We start from the raw sequence: 18,496 nt of genomic DNA, 5'->3' as shown, positions 1-18,496 counted from the left end.
TTATAATTTACAGTTAATTTCATATTTCTGCTTCTGTAAAGGTGGGCTCTTCCATTGGCATTTAAAACTGTGAATAGAGGATTCTTACATCAGCAGTAACCTGGACCTTGCATTAAATCTCTGTTTTAAGAAACGTGTATTAACCTCCGTGGTTAGCTCAGTCTGATGTACAGAAGATGCTTAATGTTCGGTGGGTATAGTTCCCATAAATACACTTATCCCACAAGGGCTGCCTGTCACTGACTGTGGCAGCGTCTAAATTTTTCTGTACAAGCTGTTATCAGGTAACGATTTGACAATTTCTGGAGCTTGAACTGACCTGTAGCCTCAAGTTTTAGTCTTTGTGTCAGTTTATCTCTGTAGAAGGTTAAGACTGAAGATATATTTCTGCTCATAGTTCTTTGGGGGAGAAGTACGTGAACTTGACAGCTCCCAGGATGTCATATCTGCTGTTCGGTTTTCTCCAGCTAAAGCTGTGACTGTTTATTTGTGCAAAACATATACTTTGTAATATTCCATACATAACTCTTTCCATAGGTACAGATGGAAAAATGACTTTTTAAAAATCTCTCAGTTGAATTAATCAGTATTTATTCTGTAATCTGAGATTAGACTGTGCCATGCTGGGTATAAAATTGATGGATTATAGCCCTTAAATTATTTTGGATATTTTTTATTTTATGAAAGTGTAACAGTTTTCTTATTATAAAATAAGATTAAATTTTTATCTTTGGAAATTATTCATAATCCTATTACCAGAAAAACCACTGTTTTTGCATTTTAGTGTATTTCTTTTTTTGGTCTTTTTTCTGTACATGTGTATATTTTTTACTTAATGAAATTGAAGTCTGCCCTGTGTTATTTACTTTTTGATTTTATTATGTCTCATATTCCTGGGCTTCTCTGGTGACTCAGAGAATAAAGAATCGCCTGCAATGTGGGAGACCTGGGCCAGTTCCTGGGTTGGGAAGAGCCCCTGGAGAAGGGAATGGCTACCCACTCCAGTATTCTTGCCTGGAGAATCCCATGGACAGAGGAGCCTGGTGGGCTACAGTCCATGGGGTTGCAAACAGTCAAACACAACTGAGCGACTTTCACACATTCCTGTTTGAATTGTTATTTAGAAACGTGGTTTTTAATGGATGTACTTAGGGTAACTGAGGGAAATTTGAGCTTTAAGTTTGATGGTATGTATATAATTTGTTCTTGTAAGTAATACATTTTCAGGTCATCACACAAACTAATGATAAGTTTTCACTCTCTTTGTAGATCATCAGGAATGGTTTGATTCTAAGGGTACATTTAGGATGAGCCTGGATGAAATGCTTGTCCCCCGCTCCCCCCATCGATCAGGAAGCAGGGTCCCCCGGCCCCTGTCCTCCCCCTTCCTCACCCTGTTCTGGGTGTTGCAGCCGCCTGACCCTGTGTCGCAGACACTTGACCCTGCCCTCCCGCAGAACGCCGAGGGCTTCATTTGCTTCTCCCACTGAGCCTCCACTGCTGACACTTCTCCTGTCCCATCTTTTCTTCACTCTTCTACATTCTCTTTCCCCTAACAGATAGCTCCTGGTGCCCCTGCAGCTTTAGGACCACCCGCCCGGGCCCACACTGGTGCCATGAATCCTGGGGCTGATTCTGCCTTCCTGTTGGGGGGTCCTTTTCGCTCAGTGGTCACCCTCCTTCTCATCTCTTGTCCAGCCCACCGGTGTCCCCTGAACAGGGGCAGTGACACTTGGAGTGACCAGTCAGCCCCCTCTCCACCGTCACAGAGCCCTGCCCCCCAGGCTCTCCTGCTGTAATTCCCGACATTGGGCATGTCCTGCTCACTTCTGTCCTCCATCGAGTTTTGTCCTCCATCGCCTCCTGTATCACACCGCACCTTACAGAACAGAGCTCTGAATCGTGCCAGGATATTTCCAGCCCCGGCTCCTCGCCCCATCAGAAGCACTCCGTAGCCTGTAGATGAGTTTGTTTCCATTAGAAAGTTGTACCCCGGCTATGACACAGTTCCCCACATGGGGCCACGCCCCCATCATCAGGGAATCCAGAGTTTCAGGTATTTACATTTTTAAAATATGCTAAAACTAAAAACAGGTCAGATTCTTCCCCCACTGAAAATATTTTTAACTCCCTTGCCAACAGTTGGCATAATTCAAAAGACAGTCGTATGCACACCATAATGTACAGTTCATACTGCAGTTAGGGAAAAAGGAAGTGAGCTTCAAGTTATGTTTATACTGCAATTAGGGAAGAAAAAAGGAAAAAAAAACAAAAACAGTAGTCTTTTTGCCATTTAGAGAACTTTTCTACGCACTGATGCCCCAGGGAAGCTGGTGTCTGAAGTGCAAAGACCCGACGTGTGTTTGCCTCTTCCCTTCAGAGAGAGAGACACAAGCTGAACCCCAACAGAAGCCAGCAAATAAGTGTGAGAAAAGTCAGGACCAGAAGAGAAGAGTGGGAGAGAAGGAAGATGGGCATTGAGTTCATGAGTGACGCGAGGAGGCTGCAGCAGGCAGGGGGCGCGGCAGAGCCCAGGACGCCCGCCGGGTTTGTGGTTCCGCTTGCTCCGGGTCCCAGCCCCCGTGGCCCCCCGCTTCGGTGTCACGAGAGGATGCCTTGCCCTGTACTGACCACACATCCCATAACCCGGGTGACTAACGCCCTGCGGCGCTGCCCAGCCCTCCCCGCCCCCAGCGGTACCCCCAGGGTCCCAGCATCCTTCTGAACTCTGCCGACTAACACGGAGATGTGTGCATCCTTTCAGAGTTTCTCTCTCCCGCGGGCCTTGGAGGCAGCAAGAGGGCTTCTGCCTGCAGCACTGTATTCCTTCTCTCTCTTTTGGCCATAAATACATTTCTCCTGTTCAAGAAAACTACCACTCACTGCATTCTTGACTTCTTTCTCTGTTCTTACCGTTCATTTGTTTTTTCCCCCCGATTCATCTGCCGTTTGTTAAGGTCTAGTTATACACTGTCAGTTTAATCGCCACTGAAATCTTCCACCTTGGATGCCGTTTTCAAGTTCAACGCCCTGTCTTGGAGGCTCCTGTCTTACAAACGTGTCTGCTGCGATGCTGTAAAGGGGCTGTGCTGTCTGCCGCTTGTCCGTCTGTCTGACCACGCACATCACAGCTGTGGCTCTGAAACCACGTAACCCTGGAGCTTTGCCGCTAAAGTCATGATTGCATTGTGCTTGGAAGCTCTTACGGGCCTCGGCCTTGTCGATAGTACAGGGAATAAGCGTGTGATTTCTGTGCCTTGGCCGTGTTCAGATTTAAATGTACGCTGATGCCTGGTGGTGGGGGGAAGTCTTCTTAACTGACGCCACTTTCTCCCACCCCTGGCTCTGGCCCTCAGGTCCCACGCATCGGATGTCACGGATTACTCGTACCCGGCCACCCCCAACCACTCTCTGCACCCGCAGCCTGGGACCCCTTCCTACGGAGCAGGTGACGCGCCTCCCCATGGGCCGGCAGCCCAGGCCCCCGAGCATGAGTTCCGGCCCCCATCGGCCTCGGCCCGACACCTGGCCCTGAACAGGCCCCAGCAGCCCCCGCCGCCCCCGCCGCAGGCTGCGGAGGGCCCCCAGGCCCCCGCGCCCATGGCCCCAGCCGACTACGGGTAAATACCCCATCCTGGGCTTGCTTGCTCTGGGGCTCACCATTGCTTGGGGGTGTTGGTGGGTGGGTGATGAGGAATTGTCACTGAATAACCTGGAGAAGGAAATGGCAACCCCCTCCAGTATTCTTGCCTGGGGAATTCTGTAGACAGAGGAGCCTGGTGGGCTACAGTCTGTGGGGTCACAAAGAGTTGGACACAACTGAGTGACTAACACTGAACCCTGAGCCAAACTCTGGAGGCCAGTATGCAGCCAGGAATGAGCGGGTGCAGATCCCATCTGTTATGAGAAACTCTGTGTTAGGAAAGGCAGGGTCATGCCACTCCCCTTTTATTACACACAAGCCTCAGGTTTGTGTCTATGTTTGTGAACACACGTTACCTTTATGTTTGAATGGCTGAGGCAGGGCCTTGACAAAGGACGACATGCCAGTTTTGTGACCAGCATGTCACAAATGCTCCAGAGAATTCACATTTCAAAGGAGAAAACGATAATATGCAACACAGGACTTGGATGTATGTAACCCTGACCTTTGGGTACCCAAATATTATTCTGCCACCAGGTCCTCTTGTTTTGTGTTATTTGGGAAAAGTTCAAACATCTCCTAAAAAAATGATCCTCATGTTAAGGGCTTGTTAAGTTAAGCACCGCCTGTGTTTTGGTAAGCGGTCTTTTTGGCTTAAGCTCAGTCTTTGAAGAGTTAGTCCCTCCTAGTCAGCACCTAGGGAATTTGAACACGTGTTTCCACGGACAGGGTTTTCTCCACTGTGGAGCAGCGAGGGTGACACTCTAAATGTTCATCCCTCAGCCCCCAGAAGTTTTCTCTCTGACTGCAGGGTCTTAGACGGTCCCTGCAGTTGGTTCTCTGTAACTCAGGGTTCCCACAGAGTGTTCCGAGGCTCCGAGTGTCAGACACAGAGAGTTTGTGGTCCAGTTGGTTTGGAAAACTCTCGGCTAGGTAGAACCCTGCAGGTTTCTTGGCTGGAGGGGTTTCAAAGCTTTGGATGTTCTGATGGGCTTTGTGGGCTTTGGGGAATTTGCATGGGGACGGGATGTAAAACACAGAATTTGCCAATCTGATTGGCCTCAGAACCCTCCTAAGACAGATTTCCGAGCCCCTTTTCTCAGATGCCCCATGTAAGGATGCCTTGTCCTGCTTTCTTCACGCTGCAGTCAGCTGTCCAGCGCTCCACAGACGTCACCTTTTCTGGTGGTTATCATTTGGTGCATGTCAGCAGACCATCTTGAGCCCCATCACAGTGACTTGTGATGACCTGTGGTCCAAAGCATGGTTATTTGCGTCCTGCAGTGTTTCACTTGACAGCGTGCGCAGTGTCTGGGGGGGGCCTGTCTCCAAGGAGGGGGAGACCCTCCAAGGATGGGACTGCCCTTTGCTCTCTAGTGACTATCTGCTTCCTGTCTCTGCCAGGATGCTGCCGGCTCAGATCACGGAGTATTACAGCCCCTCAGGACCCCCGCCGCCCCCGCCCCCACCCGTGATCCCCTCCGCACAAACTGCTTTCGTCTGCCCCCTCCAGATGCCCCTGCAGCCCCCCTTCCCGGCCTCTGCCGGCTCCGCCTATGCCGGCCCTCCCCACCCTCCCTCCGGTGGGCTTGTGGTCACGGCCCCGCCGCCCCCGGGCCCCCCGCCGCCCCCGCCCGGCCCTCCAGGTGCCAGCTCCTCGCTCTCCTCCTCCCCAATGCACGCCCCCCCGGGGGCCGAGGCCAAGAGGCAGGAGGCCGCGCAGCCGCCGGTCAGCGACGCCCGCAGCGACCTGCTCGCCGCCATCCGGATGGGTGAGTGCCTGTCCCAGGACAGCGGCCCACCAGCCATGGCATCCTCGGCTTCCATCAGCTCCAACCTCCACCAGAAGGCCTTTAGGAGAGGGTGACAGGAGCCGCATTTGGTTTTCCATTTTTTTTTTTTTAAAAACAGCGGATGTGTTTTTTCAGTGCCAAGTAAACACAGTGATAAAGCACTGAGAATTCAGGAAGGTTTTACTTGACTAGAAATAGATTATAAAAATAATCATCAATTAATTGGATCTTCTGTTTTTCACTCCATCTTACTTATACTTTTTTATACTTATCCTTTATACTTATACTTTAAACTTACTTATGCTTCTTTCACTCCATCTTATACTTAAGGTCAGAAGTATAAATAAAAGAAAATGAGCTCCTGTCAGTGATCTAGTTTTTCATATCTAGGATATGTCTTATCTTAGACTTTTCATATTTTTAGTTTGATGTGCTATGAGCTGCAGGCCCTCCAGGAGTATGGTCTTCATGATGGAAACACTCATGTTGGCACAACTGTCCCAGTGCAGGGGGCCAGTGGAAACCTTGAAACAGCCTCTGGTGGCCAGTGGCTACCTGGGTGGGCTGTGCTGCTCTAGAATGTTCTTTCTCGGTGCTCTTGTGCTCCGGAATCGTAACTGACTATCTTACATTTCAACACATCGCTTAAGGAATGTCACGGCTTCTATACATTTTATTTTTCTTCTTGGTCCTGGAACATCTATTTCCCAAGCATTTCCCCTCCAGTTTCTAAAACATTTCATTCTAGCATCAGTAGGCCAGAAAATGTCTAATAGGCTTGTTGGTCCACCTCTGTTTAATTGGAGCGGGCAGAGGGATTGCGTTCTGAGCCGCATCTCGTGTCTCTAGGGATTCAGCTGAAGAAGGTGCAGGAGCAGCGGGAGCAGGAGGCCAAGCGCGAGCCGGTGGGCAACGACGTGGCCACCATCCTGTCCCGGCGCATCGCCGTCGAGTACAGCGACTCGGACGACGACTCGGAGTTCGACGAGAACGACTGGTCCGACTGAGCCGGGCGCCCAGCGGGCCGGGCCGGGCCGGGGTGGGGGGGCGTGTCGACGATGTCAGTGGTCCCCGCACCCAGATAGTGGTATTATAATCCCGTAGCTTAGCCACTTTTGTATCAATAATGTGAGATTGCTTTTGCACATCCAAAACTTCTGGGTTTTTTCAGTATTTACTGTGTAATACTTAAGTGCCACTAAACATAGCAAACCGTGCGGCACATGAGGAAATAACGCTGTAACTATCGCGTCGTCCTGAAAACAGCCTCTTGCTTCTTTCTCTCGGCCACAAACGCGTGCAGTGCCGTTTGGGTTCACGCTCCTTGATCGTGAAAATCCTGCAGACTTGCTGTGTGTTTGTGAAGCTGCCTATTGTCAGGTTCTGCGAGATTCACGACTGTACGACAGACCAGTGTCTTCCGATCAGTAAGCGATATTGTTTTCCACTTTTTTTTAAAAAAAAGAGAAAATGTGTTTCAGAAGAAGTTGGTTCTCGAGAGAAAGATTTGACAGGTAGGAGACTCAGCTGTCTGAGCTTGCACTGTCATGGCCCTGCGGCCTCTGTCAATCTGGAAGCTCTGTTGAAGAACCTCATTTTCTCTGCTGACCTTGTGAAATGTGAGGTTGGCCCTTCTCAGGCAGGATCCCTCGCAGGCGTTCACGGAGTCAGTGCTCGCTGGTGGTTTCTGTGGGAGGTTTCAGCAGCGCAGTAGGAAGGAAAGTGGAGAACAGCCCTTTTTCCTTTGGGGTTGTCGGGGACGTGGGTGCACGCAGCACCCTCAGCGGCCCCTGGAGCTGGGGAACCAGCCCGCACGGACCTGGGAGCAGAGCTAGTACAACCTCTCTCCTGGAACCACATCCCAGGCGGGCCCACGTGGAGGCCTTGGAGTCACAGGGAAGGCTCCAGGTGGCAGCTGGCCCCACCTGGTCTTGAGTTCTGAGAGCTTCATTTGCGTGAGAGGAGACCGTTACATCTTTTTTGCCTTCCCTGGTGCTGTGGCCAGTTAGGGACCCAGCCCTCAAAGCGCACGGTTCCTCTCCTGCCCAGTCGTCAGCACACCACGCTTGACCAGGTACCCCGGGGGAGGGTCAGCCCTTCCTTGTCCCTTCCCACGTGATGACAGGTGAGCCTGAGCGGGTCTTCCTGTTCAGGACAAGCTGCTAGGAAACTCGTGAATGAGAACTTAGATTCTGTAATGCCGGGTGAAGGTGAACTGTTTGTTTGGAAGAAAAAACCACCTCAGGCTTTGATCTCAGGTGCAGCTTCACAGATGTACAAAGACACTTTACCCCAGAGCAGGTCTGACTTCTCTGCCACACGCGCCTCGGGTCCTGGTGACGCTCAGTTGTGACCAAGGAATCTGTGGCTAAAACAGAGATGTTTGGGTGGACGGTAGGATGTCAGCAGGACCCTGACTGCCGGGGGTGGGGGGTGTTTTGCTGAGTTCTCCCCAGGAAGCTGCTGCTCCCACCATCACGTCTGTGTCCCTGAGGGACACATACGGGCTGTGGAAGGTCACGGTCATCCTGTAAGGGCTGCCTGACGGGCCTTGAGTCACCTAGGTTGGAACTCGAGAAGAGCCTCAGATCTGTATTACCCTTGTTTCCAAGTGCCCAGGCCAAGGTTGTCTCTGAGTCTTTTCAGCTAAAACCAGCTGTTCAGGCACACGCTTGTTGGAGCTCATCACCATGTTGTGTTGCCTCTAAGTAGTTATTAATCAACTCCCCAGTTCCTCTCTTTTAATTTCTTTTTCTCCAGTGCAGAGGCCAGCTGTGTTGGCATTTTTCTTGGGACTTTTACCAATTGTGGTCATATTTTGTCTTTCTTAGAGTATTTTGTCTTTACTGTTACTTTTGGATACGGAAGCATCTGTGTCCTTCTAGGATCTATGTTTGGTAAATCTGTTTTGTTATTTTTTTTTTTTGTAATGTCCCTTCTGTCCTCAGGATGGAGAGAATGCATAAAGCTACTATCCGTGTCAGGATTTCTTCTATTTATATCTTATCACAGTAAAATTAGTGGCACTTTATACATATTCATGAGCCTGTTAAGTATTGGTTGTCTTCCTGTAGTTTAATCAACAAGTTATTTTCAACTTGATGTTCTGACCAGTGAAAACGCTTTTGCTCTGATGTGTTATGTAACCTCTAAGAGAATGGAAAAGGACTAAAATCCATTTTAAATTATTTTTTGCAGTATTTTTCTCAGCACTGATTTATTCTAAAAATGAAATCCAGACTTTTTCTAATACGATAGCACATGAAAAGGAAAAAGTGACTATTTTGAACTGTCCATTTTCATTTTCAAGAAGTATTTACGAGACAAATGGAAAAAAACATTTAAATGCATATTTCCTATCTATGGATTTTACATTTTAAAGTAAGCTCTATGTTGTAAGGTTATTTTATTTTTTTGTTTAGTCTGATTTCTTACAAGCTTTTTCTCATGTCATGGATCAGGCAGAGGGATGAGAAGAAGACTCAGAACCACCCATTAACTGCACGCATATGATGTAGTCAATTTTCTGTTGTCTACCCCTAAAACCATAAGATTTGGTCACTTACATTTTTCTTCAGTAAAAGTATACTGTTGGAGAATTAGCATTTTCATTTCAGTAAATTTTTAGAATGTCAAAATCTTTTCTGAGCACCACGTGGCTAGATTGTGAAAGTTTTGTAATAATTTGCAGCTGAAATTCATGATACATTTTCATCCATTGAAGACTCATGGGAATGTATCAGCCAGAGTAGCAAGTAATTTTTGTTTTCTAAACCAGAGTCTGTCACCTTGCAGTATTACCAATGCTGTTGTACACTGAATTTAAAGTGGTATTAAAAAAAAAACCTCCTGGTAAACAATTTTTATCTGTTTGTATATCTTACTATAGATTATGTACAAGTAACATCTAAATAAAATTACACTTTTAACCCTAAACAGTTTTGCTTATTATAGCAGTGTTGTGTGGTTAACGTTTTGGGGTGGGGGGAGAAATTGGGGCTTGGTGGGGTTTTTAATTAGCCTTTCCGTTATTTCCTGGTGGCTCAGATGGTAAAGCATCTGACTGCGATGCAGGAGACCTGGGTTCGATCCCTGGGTTGGGAAGATCCCCTCGAGAAGGAAATGGCAACCCACTCCAGTACTCGTGCCTGGAAAATTCCATGGATGCAAGAGCCTGGTAGGCTGCAGTCTGTGGAGTCGCAAAGAGTCAGACACGACTGAGCGACTTCACTTTCACTTTCCATTATTAGATGATAAAAGATACTGCTCGGATGCTGTTTAAATTTCTACACAATTTTTGTGTAGACAAGAGTTGAAGTTGGTTCTGCGAGTGACTTGGGAAAGGACTGGTACAGTTTGAAAACGCTGTTCCCAGAGCAGGAAGCAACCTGCCCAGGAGACTTTGGCATCTTAACCACATCTAGTCTGAATTGTATCGACTGATATTCGGGGGCATGGATAGCTTCTGAGATGCTCCCTCTACTCCTTAAAATGATCCTTTGAAAGGGGGCTTTCTGCCTGTTTGCTGTGTGAGAGAACAGAGTGAGGTTCAGCTGCTGGCGGGGACGGTTTCTGATGGACCTGCACTGCACATGGGAAAGCACCGCCGGCGGTTGTGGCAGCTGAGGTCGGGGGGCAGGAGCAGCCACCTTAGGGGAGCAGGCTGGCATCCGGGCTTCTGCGGCCGCTGCTCTGAGTTGGCTGTCCACGCGCTGTGCTCCGCGAGGACCCCGGCCATCTGTGTGTCTGAGCCCCAGCACGGCCCCACGCCTCCACGCCAAGCAGCTCCTCGTGGAGTGACTGGATGGATGGTGGATTTCCGAGTTGCTTTCTTACCAAAAGTTAGCTGTGTGCAATTTTTAAAATCTGAAGCATTTTGCCAGGTACTCTGTATTTCCTCTTGTTAGCGCCTGCCCCTGGATGCCTGCTCCCACTCTATACGTGTGTGCCCCAGCAGCTGGGGCTCAGCAGGGCAGGCGGGGGGCGTCGTATTTACCGTTAGAGCCTGTTTGTCAAGCAACAGCGCCTGGCGCTTCACAGGGGTCCATACATAGTTATTGACTGATGGTCATTTACAGAGCTTCATCAGAAAGGGAGTCTTCATCAACACATATCTGAAGGCTTAAGAAGAAGGTAAGTGCAATAGCTCGTGTGAAACACACAACTGCCGGACACCTAGCTGACAGAGGGGACCGTTAGCCATCCGTGTCTGCAGGCCACTTGCTGGAGACAGAAACAGGCCAGTCTCTGCCCTCAGGGAGCATCTCATCTAAAGAGGTGACACTAAATGCTGTCACATCCTTAGCTGGGATTTTCTTTGTATTTATCCTGCTTGGGGTTCACCAATCTTGAATCTGTAAACGTGTGTCTTTAATGACATTTGGGGGATATTTGGGCATTATTTTTTCAAATATATTTTCTGCCCCTTTCCACAGTTATCTTCTTAGACCTCTGTGACAGGCAGACCTTGTTTTATGCTTTACTTTATTGCTCTTTACAGAGGATGCATTTTTTTTTCAAGTTGAGGCTCTGCGGCACCCCTGCCTCAAGCACGGCTGCTGGTGCCTTTTTTCCAGCAGCGTTTGCTCACTTCATGTTCTGTGTCACTCTTGGGTAGTTCTCTCAATATTTTAGACTTTTTCATGATGCGTTACAGTGATTTGTGATCAGGGATCTTTGTTGTTACTGTTGTAATTGTCCTGGCATTTTTTCGCAGTGAAATATTTTTAAATTAAGGTAAGTACACTGTTTTTGTGGACATAATGCTATTGCACACTTTAATAGACTACAGCATGTGTAAACATGACTTTCATAAACACTGGGAAAACAGAAAATCCATGTGACTCACTATCTTGCAAGGGATGTGAAGCCAAACCTGCAGTGTCTCTGAGGTCTGCCTGTCTACATGTGTTAGACCTTTTTGTGTTGGCTCACAGTTGCTTGGGACTGTTTCCATTTAAAAAGTTTCTTTCTCTCTGTTTTGCAGGTTGGATAATTTTTATGTATCCACCTTCAGTTTCACTGAGTCTATCGGTCACCCATAATTTGATCTTAAGCTCATCTAATCTTTTATTCATTTTTTTCCATTCTAGAATTTGCTGTTCTTTTTTTTTTTTAATAGTTTCTTTCCTGAGATTTCCTACTTGTTCATTTACTAAAAGCTCATTTTCCTTTATATCTTTGTACATAGTCACACTACCTCTTAAAAAATCCTTGCCTGCTAATCCCCAACATCAGGATATTTCCAGGATCAGCCTCTATTGATATTGATGAATGCATGATGCCTAGTAGTTTTGGATTGTATCATAAACTTGGTAAATAACACATTTTAGAGACTCTGGATTCTGTTATGTGCTCTGAAAAGTGCTAATTTTTTAAAAGAGTTAATGTGGCAAGAGTTAGACTGCCAATGCTTCCCTACTCCCCTTGCAAAGGGTAACAGCAGAAATCTTTTCAGTTCTTTCAGCTTAGCCAGGCTGCCTGGAGTTTTCCTGGTGCATGCTGGTTGCAGGCTCAACCACAGATGTGCAGTTTTACACAGAATGTTTAGGCCCCCTCTCCAGCTCTCCTTTCTTGGATTCCGCGCCCCCTCCACTTTCTGTCTACTCTGGTCACTCTGAATTTGGTTCTCTTATCCTTTAAGCCAGTAGACTTTGGAGTGAGCCAGCAAGGCTGCAGGGTTCCTTTTCCTTTTTTAAATTTGGTTTTGTCAGATCTTAGTTGAAGCATGTGGGATGTAGTTCCCTGACCAGAGATCAAACCAGGCCCCCTGCATTGAGAGCATCGTGGAATCTTAGCCACTGAACCGCCAGGAAAGTCCCTGCAGGGTTTCTATTCAAATTTAGTTGCCCTGCCTGATAGGATGAAGCCTGTCCTCCTGCAAAAAAGAAAAAGAAAAGCAGTTAAAAAACAGGAAATGCACCAAACTTCTCTCCTTTCAAGCACCAGCTTTCTCTAGTGTCCTTCTGACTGCTCTCCAGTGCCTGGAATAGTTGTGTGGTGTAGTTTGTCTAGCTTATAATTGTTTTCTGTAAACAATTGGTCTGGCACGGGTTCGTCCTCCATTCCCAGGAGCCTCATTCTGTAAATATCTGATGCAACGTTTATTTTTTAAATATTTTTAAATGTAATCTTTAAAAACACAGACCACTTTTAAATACCAAAAATATAACAAGACCAGTGGTTCAATTTTTCTACCAGGCAAACTTGTTTTTGCAAGGACGCTGCAGTGAGACTTGTGATCCCTTTATATGTACATGGTTTAGAAGAATTGCATGCATGGTGTACTCCCCTGATGGCTCGGCGGTAAAGAATCCACCTGCCAATGCAGAAGAGGCAAGTTTGCTCCCTGTGTAGGGAAGATCCCCTGGAGATGGAAATGGCAACCCACACCAGTATTCTTGCCTGGAGAATCCCATGGACAGAGGAGCCTGGCGGGCTACAGTCCATGGGGTCACAGAGAGTCAGACAGGGCTGTGACTAAGGAACAACGTGCTCTGAAACACTCGCTGTTCGCATCTCCTCATGTCTATGAATCAGGATAGTCTCTAAGCTGTAAGCAAAACACAGTACATAAGTAACGTGGAAATTGAGATTGCTTTAATAAATTGCCAGCCCTAACCCCAGTCTCAAATTTTATGCTCCCCAAAGCACTCTAATGTTTTCACTGTTAGAAATGTAAATTCTATTATTAGGGGTTCATTTGAAACCCTGGTTTTTCTACTTAGAAGCTGGAGAACCACTGTGTGACATCATCACTCTCTGATTTTCTTACCTTTAGACCAAGAAGGTTTCACACTGTTACCCCGCTTTGTACTGTGCTCTCATTGTATATTCAGCAAAGGCAGTGTTAACACAGAGATTCATCAAAGCCTGAGAAGACTTACGTATTTGCAGGTGGGAGTAACTTGCAATGGTGTCTTGACAAGGACTTAGATGAGAAAGATTTGCTTTCAAAGTACACTTTCTTCACAGAGCTGACACCTGCTGGACATGTATGTGCCAAAACACAGTATCTTTGTGGTGAATATTTGCATATGTCATCTTTCTAAGTCCCCCTCTACATTCATCTGCCTGCTTGTGATTTGAGTAATTAGCTTCAAACACAGCACCGTGATTAGAGGTGGTGAACTGGTGGATGATTCACCATGAAGAAAATAGGCCCCCTGAGAGTAATTTAAACCCTACCAAGTGGTGGTACTTTCCATGAAGTGACATTTCAAAGCATTTAGTATTCTAGGGTGCGTTCTGGCAGTTCTGGCCCCAAGCCGGTTTAAATCGAAGTCAAGCAATTTGAGAGGATGCAGCCTTCCCGTCCTGCAGACGAGAGTTGTAACTCAGCATTTATGTGGATCACACGTTGCCTTTTGTGGGCACAGGTGATGGTGGCTCGAAATGGACCCTCTTGGAGTCAAGACTGCGATCTTGATAATTAAGTTAGGGTGTTACCTCTCATCTGCTTTGAAACGTCTTTGACCATTTCAAGAACCTAGACATTCGTTTAATTTGCAAGTTAGAGAATTTCAATGGCAGCTATGTTGAGGCCGAGCTGAGCAATGAGTCACTACTGAGCCCCTGGATTCCTCCAGAGCATGGCCCCCACCCCCAGGGGCCAGCTCGCGGCTCCCTGCTCTCCTCCCCTCTGTGTCCAGACCCTGCCACACTACCGGGTCTTGAGGCAATACTGGGGGTGCTGAGGCCCAGGGCAGTTAATAAAGGAGTCAGTGTGTCTGAGCAGAGATGTCCCTGGATGCTGCCGGAGGAGCCCGGTGGTCACATCCCCCTCAGGGTCTCACCAGCCAAAAGTCTGAGTTTTCTCCCAGCGTTGTTCCCACCCCACCCACACCACAGTTACCTGGGGATGCGTGTTAAAAACACAGGTTTCCGGGCTCCATCCCAAACCTCGAGCAGGAGACCCTGGAATTGCAGTTCACCCCACCAGGCAAGTGATTCTTGGGGACATTAGAGTTCAAGAAACACAAGCTCTTACAGGACCTTACAGAACTGATCAGAACCCAAAGATTCTGACAGTGACCCAGGCCAGCCCACCGAGGCACCAGGTGGACTTGAGGTGGGGCTCAGACCCCACCTCAGTCCAGGGCTGTCTGCCACTAGTGCCCGTGGAGGGAAGTATGCAGTCCTGGTGTGCATGAGGGGGCAGAGTCCCCCGCCAAGCAACTTCATCTTGGACCCCAAGGCTGGGGTGCAGAGTGGCCCTCCTACTTCACATCCGCTGGCCCAGTCCCATGTTCCTGCAGGACCGCTGTCCCCTCAGCTCCAAACCTGCCTGCTGATCACCCCCCACCCCCAAGCTCCTCACTTGTTTGTACCGATGGGTCTTGGCTGCACGCAGCACCTGGGAGAGTTTATGGTTCTGGGCAGAGCAGGTAATTTAGGAGCCCCTCTGAACTCTTGGCTTCAGTACGTGGGAGGACAAAATCCCAGGGCCTGACTTTTGTCTGGGGGCTGTCCCTGTTGACACCATTCACTGGACAGAGCTTTGTCCTGCCCTGGCTAGACTGGGAGATAAGTCTGATTCTCTGCTCCGTTTCTACCACTGTGGGGTCCTTGGGCTGGGGACAGGGCTGGTGTGATACGCTCAGGGGTGTGAATTGGCCCCAAGCTCCCAGGACTTCTCTCCTGGAGGTGTGAGCACCCTGCTCTTAAAAGTTCCCTTGGGACTTCCCTGGCGGTCCAGTGGTTAGAACGCCACACTTCCACTGCAGGGGGCATGGGTTCAAACTGTGGTCAGGGAACTAAGACCCTGCATGGTGGAGACAAAAGATAAAGGTGTATTAAAAAAATATATATATATTTTTAAAGTTCCCCCACCCCTCTTCATGGCCCTTAGAACTGGCATGTGAGGCAACTTTATGATGAGAGGGAAGGGGCCCCAACCCCCGGCCCTGGGGATGGCAATAGGAATGGAAGCCAAGCGCTGCCTTGGTTTTCTAGAGTCACGTGTTTTACAAAAATATGCTTCTGTGGGGGCTGGTGGAGGTCTGTCACATGGGGTGGAAGTGGGGAAAGCAGCTTCGTCTCCCTAAGTACAGTCAGTCTGCAGGTGCAGGACCGGCTGACCCAAGCAGGTGGGTCCCCTAGCTGGTCCCAGGGTGGGGGGTGCCCTAGGGCGTCCCTTCCCATTTGGTAACTGACTTTAAATGGGAAAGAGCTTCCCTGGTGGCTGCGATGGTAAAAATCTGCCTGCAGTGCAGGAGACCCGGGTTCAATCCTTGGGTCAGGAAGTTCCCCTGGAGAAGGGAATGGCTACCCACTCCAGTACTCTTGCTTGGAGAACTCCTAGACAAGAGGAGTCTGGTGGAGTACACAGTCCATGGGGTTGCAGAGTGTCAGACGAGTGAGCAACTAACACTCTAGATGGGAAACAGTAAAGATTCTCGGCTGGATCCCATACCTGGTAACATGGTTATCTGTCCTCTGCTAAGATGAGTGGCCAAAGAGACTCATCTACGTACAGGTGGGCCTTCCAGCTCATCAGGAATACTGGGCGCCTGTGTTCAGCCTGGGGGCCCAGGGAGCCTGGGGCTGAGCCAGCTGGCGCCCGCCCACCCCTGCCCGGCCCTGTCCTCGAAACTCATTCCAGCCTCGCCCGGAAGGAGGGAGCAGCACCGTCTATCCTAAGGCCACGGCTAGGAAGCCATCCTAAAAGCAGGTTGGACAGAGGCCTCCTCAGAGCAGGGAGACTGGAGGTGGGGCTTCCTGTGTTCTGGCTCCTTAGTGGATGTTAACAGGGGGCAGTGAGAGGCCCACTAGGGCATGAAAAGGAGGACGCCCCCCCACACCATGTCCTGGGGCCACCAGCACGGGGGTTGGGACGAGGTCAAGCATCCCCTGTAGTCCAGCAGAGAGGCTGGCGGGGCGGGGCCCCAGGGGGCAAGCACTCGGGGCCTGGCACGCAGACTGCCACCCTGCCCTCCCTGCAGGGTGATACAGGGGAAGCAATCGAGTGTCTCCGAGGGTCCGTCCGCCTCAGCTGGAGAAACCATGTGGAGAGGGTGGCTGGAGGGACACCCGTGACCCCCTGTCCGCGTGGCCTGAGTCTAAACCTGACCCCTCTCCGCTCTGAGTGTGACCAGAACACCTGCCTCTCCCGCTGGGATGAAGGCGCTGGGCCAGGAGCTGTAAGTGCGGGACAGGGCCAGGGTGATGGGAACAGGCCCCCCCGGCCCCCGGCTGCCCCATGCCCGGCCCCACACTAGGATGGCTGCATGAGCCATTGGGTTGAACACGGCGATTCTCTGCAGTGGGGTGCGGCCATTTCACAGGAGAGAAAAGTGAGGCCGCCTGTTTCCCCCGGGGACCCCAGGACCGAGGTTCAAACCAGGCCTCCCAGTGGGACTCTGCTCTCCCGGCCAGGCGAACTGGCAGGAATTTGCAGGTGGACTCGGTGGGCAGCTGGTAGACCCCACTGCTGCCGCTGCTCTGCCAGGAAGCTGAGGCGGGGCTGCAAGGTGGGAAGTGAGAGTCAGGGCCCCAGTGCACCCCAGAGGTAGATGAGTCCACCCAGGGAAAGTGAAAACACGGCCTTTTCATGGTGTGCAGCAGGCCTGGGCAGAACGGCCCTGCTGGTCCCCTTGTTGCCTAGTCGCTCAGTCGTGTCCAACTCTTTGCGACCCCGTGGACTGTGGCCCACCAGGCTCCTCTGTCCATGGGACTGTCCAGGCGATGATGCTGGAGTGGGTTGCCATGCCCTTCTCCAGGGGATCTTTCTGACCCAGGGATTGAACCCATGTCTCTTGTGTCTCCTGCATTGTAAGGCAGATTTTTACTAGCGCCACCTGGGAAGCCCTGCTCGTCCACCTGCTGGTCGCCTGCTTGGACTGCAAGCAAATCGACTCCACCAGTCCCAGAGCCTTGGTGGAGAGGGACATGGTGCGGGGAGGGGAGGGTGATAAGGGGTCCACACACCCATTTCACTGGTTTTTGGAAGGTTTATGCACAATGGAACTATCCTGGCATCAAAGCTTCATGGTCAAGACATCCTGCTTTGGACCCCGCTGACGTCTGAGGAGCGGTGTGTAGGCAGGGAGATGGCCTGGACCTCCCTGGGGATTGGTGCAGGTGCCTGGCCTGACCCCTCCCTCCCGTGGGTGGCCTTCGGCTGGTGAGAGACACTCACGGCCAGTGGACAGGCCCCCTCGGTGCTCTAGGCTGGGCAGGGAGATGGGAAGGTGGGCATTTTGAGGGCAGACTCAGGGGCGCTGGAGGTGGGAGTGGGTCTGTGTGAATGATGACCCCAAGGCGGGCCTGCATCTCAGACCTCGGGCACAGAGGGTTGCTGAACCGGGGCTGTTACCAGCACCCCAATGCCACACCCGGGGCCTCACAGTGCCGCGGAGGAGGCTCGGTCCCAGGGGCTCTAGTCTTGGGGTCCCTGGAAGTGACCGAGGTTTCAGCAAGGTGGAATCAGAGACAATCACCCTGGAGTCATCTGGGCAGGAGCGCAGGTTGGGGCTCAGCATCTGCACGATCTCTGACCCCAGCAGCATCTCCTCTTTCCCTGGGGACTGAGCGAGCCAGGCGCTGGCACTTAATCCTGAGGCCCTCTGGAAACCTGCCTTAAATGGAACTGCATCACCCTAGAGTCCTGTGGAGGATGGTGGGGCCGGAGTGCCCGGACAGACTCTCCAGGGAGACCAGACAGCGCTTTACTGAAGAGCTCGAGAGACGGACAGCTCTGACCCACCTCTCCTCTTCCGTCCACCGAGGCACCCACGCGGTGCGAGCCCTTAGAGCCGACCAGATGCAGAGAGCGTCTGGCCTCGCTCTTCAAGCGCGTTGTGGTCCCCAGGGCCCACCGGGCCTCGGAGGGCACCGCCCTGCGCTTCTCCGGGGAAGCGCCGCCCCCCAGCGGCCGGTGATGGGACAGCAGCGCTCCTGCGGTCCCTCCCCGCACCCCTTCTTTTGCTTCCATCTCTCATTCCTCCATCAAACAGGTGTGAGTTTCTCGTTCACCACCGTTGGGAGGGAACTGGGTCATATTCCCCTCAAGGGCGATTAGCAAACATCTCTCAAGATGCGCATGCCTGTGATCGAGCAA

At 50.3% G+C, this 18,496-nt stretch overlaps 1 protein-coding gene across 4 annotated transcripts in view; it reads left to right on the top strand.

The window, feature by feature from the left end:
* The window catches only part of WASF3 (WASP family member 3), a 74,009-nt gene extending 64,644 nt beyond the window's left edge, over positions 1 to 9,365 (top strand). For 3 of the 4 annotated variants that reach the window (XM_065902067.1, XM_065902070.1, XM_065902068.1), the window contains 3 exons: positions 3,357 to 3,620; positions 5,048 to 5,415; positions 6,286 to 9,365. In XM_065902067.1, the coding sequence (XP_065758139.1) occupies positions 3,357 to 3,620; positions 5,048 to 5,415; positions 6,286 to 6,443 (790 nt within the window). In that variant the 3' untranslated portion in view covers positions 6,444 to 9,365. Of the gene's footprint in view, positions 1 to 2,380; positions 2,548 to 3,356; positions 3,621 to 5,047; positions 5,416 to 6,285 lie in introns of all 4 variants that reach the window. The other variant, XM_065902071.1, reaches the window with a different exon arrangement.
* The last annotated feature ends 9,131 nt before the right edge of the window (positions 9,366 to 18,496 follow it).

The sequence above is a fragment of the Muntiacus reevesi genome, chromosome 11, assembly GCF_963930625.1.
Source record: "Muntiacus reevesi chromosome 11, mMunRee1.1, whole genome shotgun sequence".
Lineage (NCBI taxonomy): Eukaryota > Metazoa > Chordata > Mammalia > Artiodactyla > Cervidae > Muntiacus > Muntiacus reevesi.
This window is presented reverse-complemented; position numbering and strand designations above follow the sequence as displayed.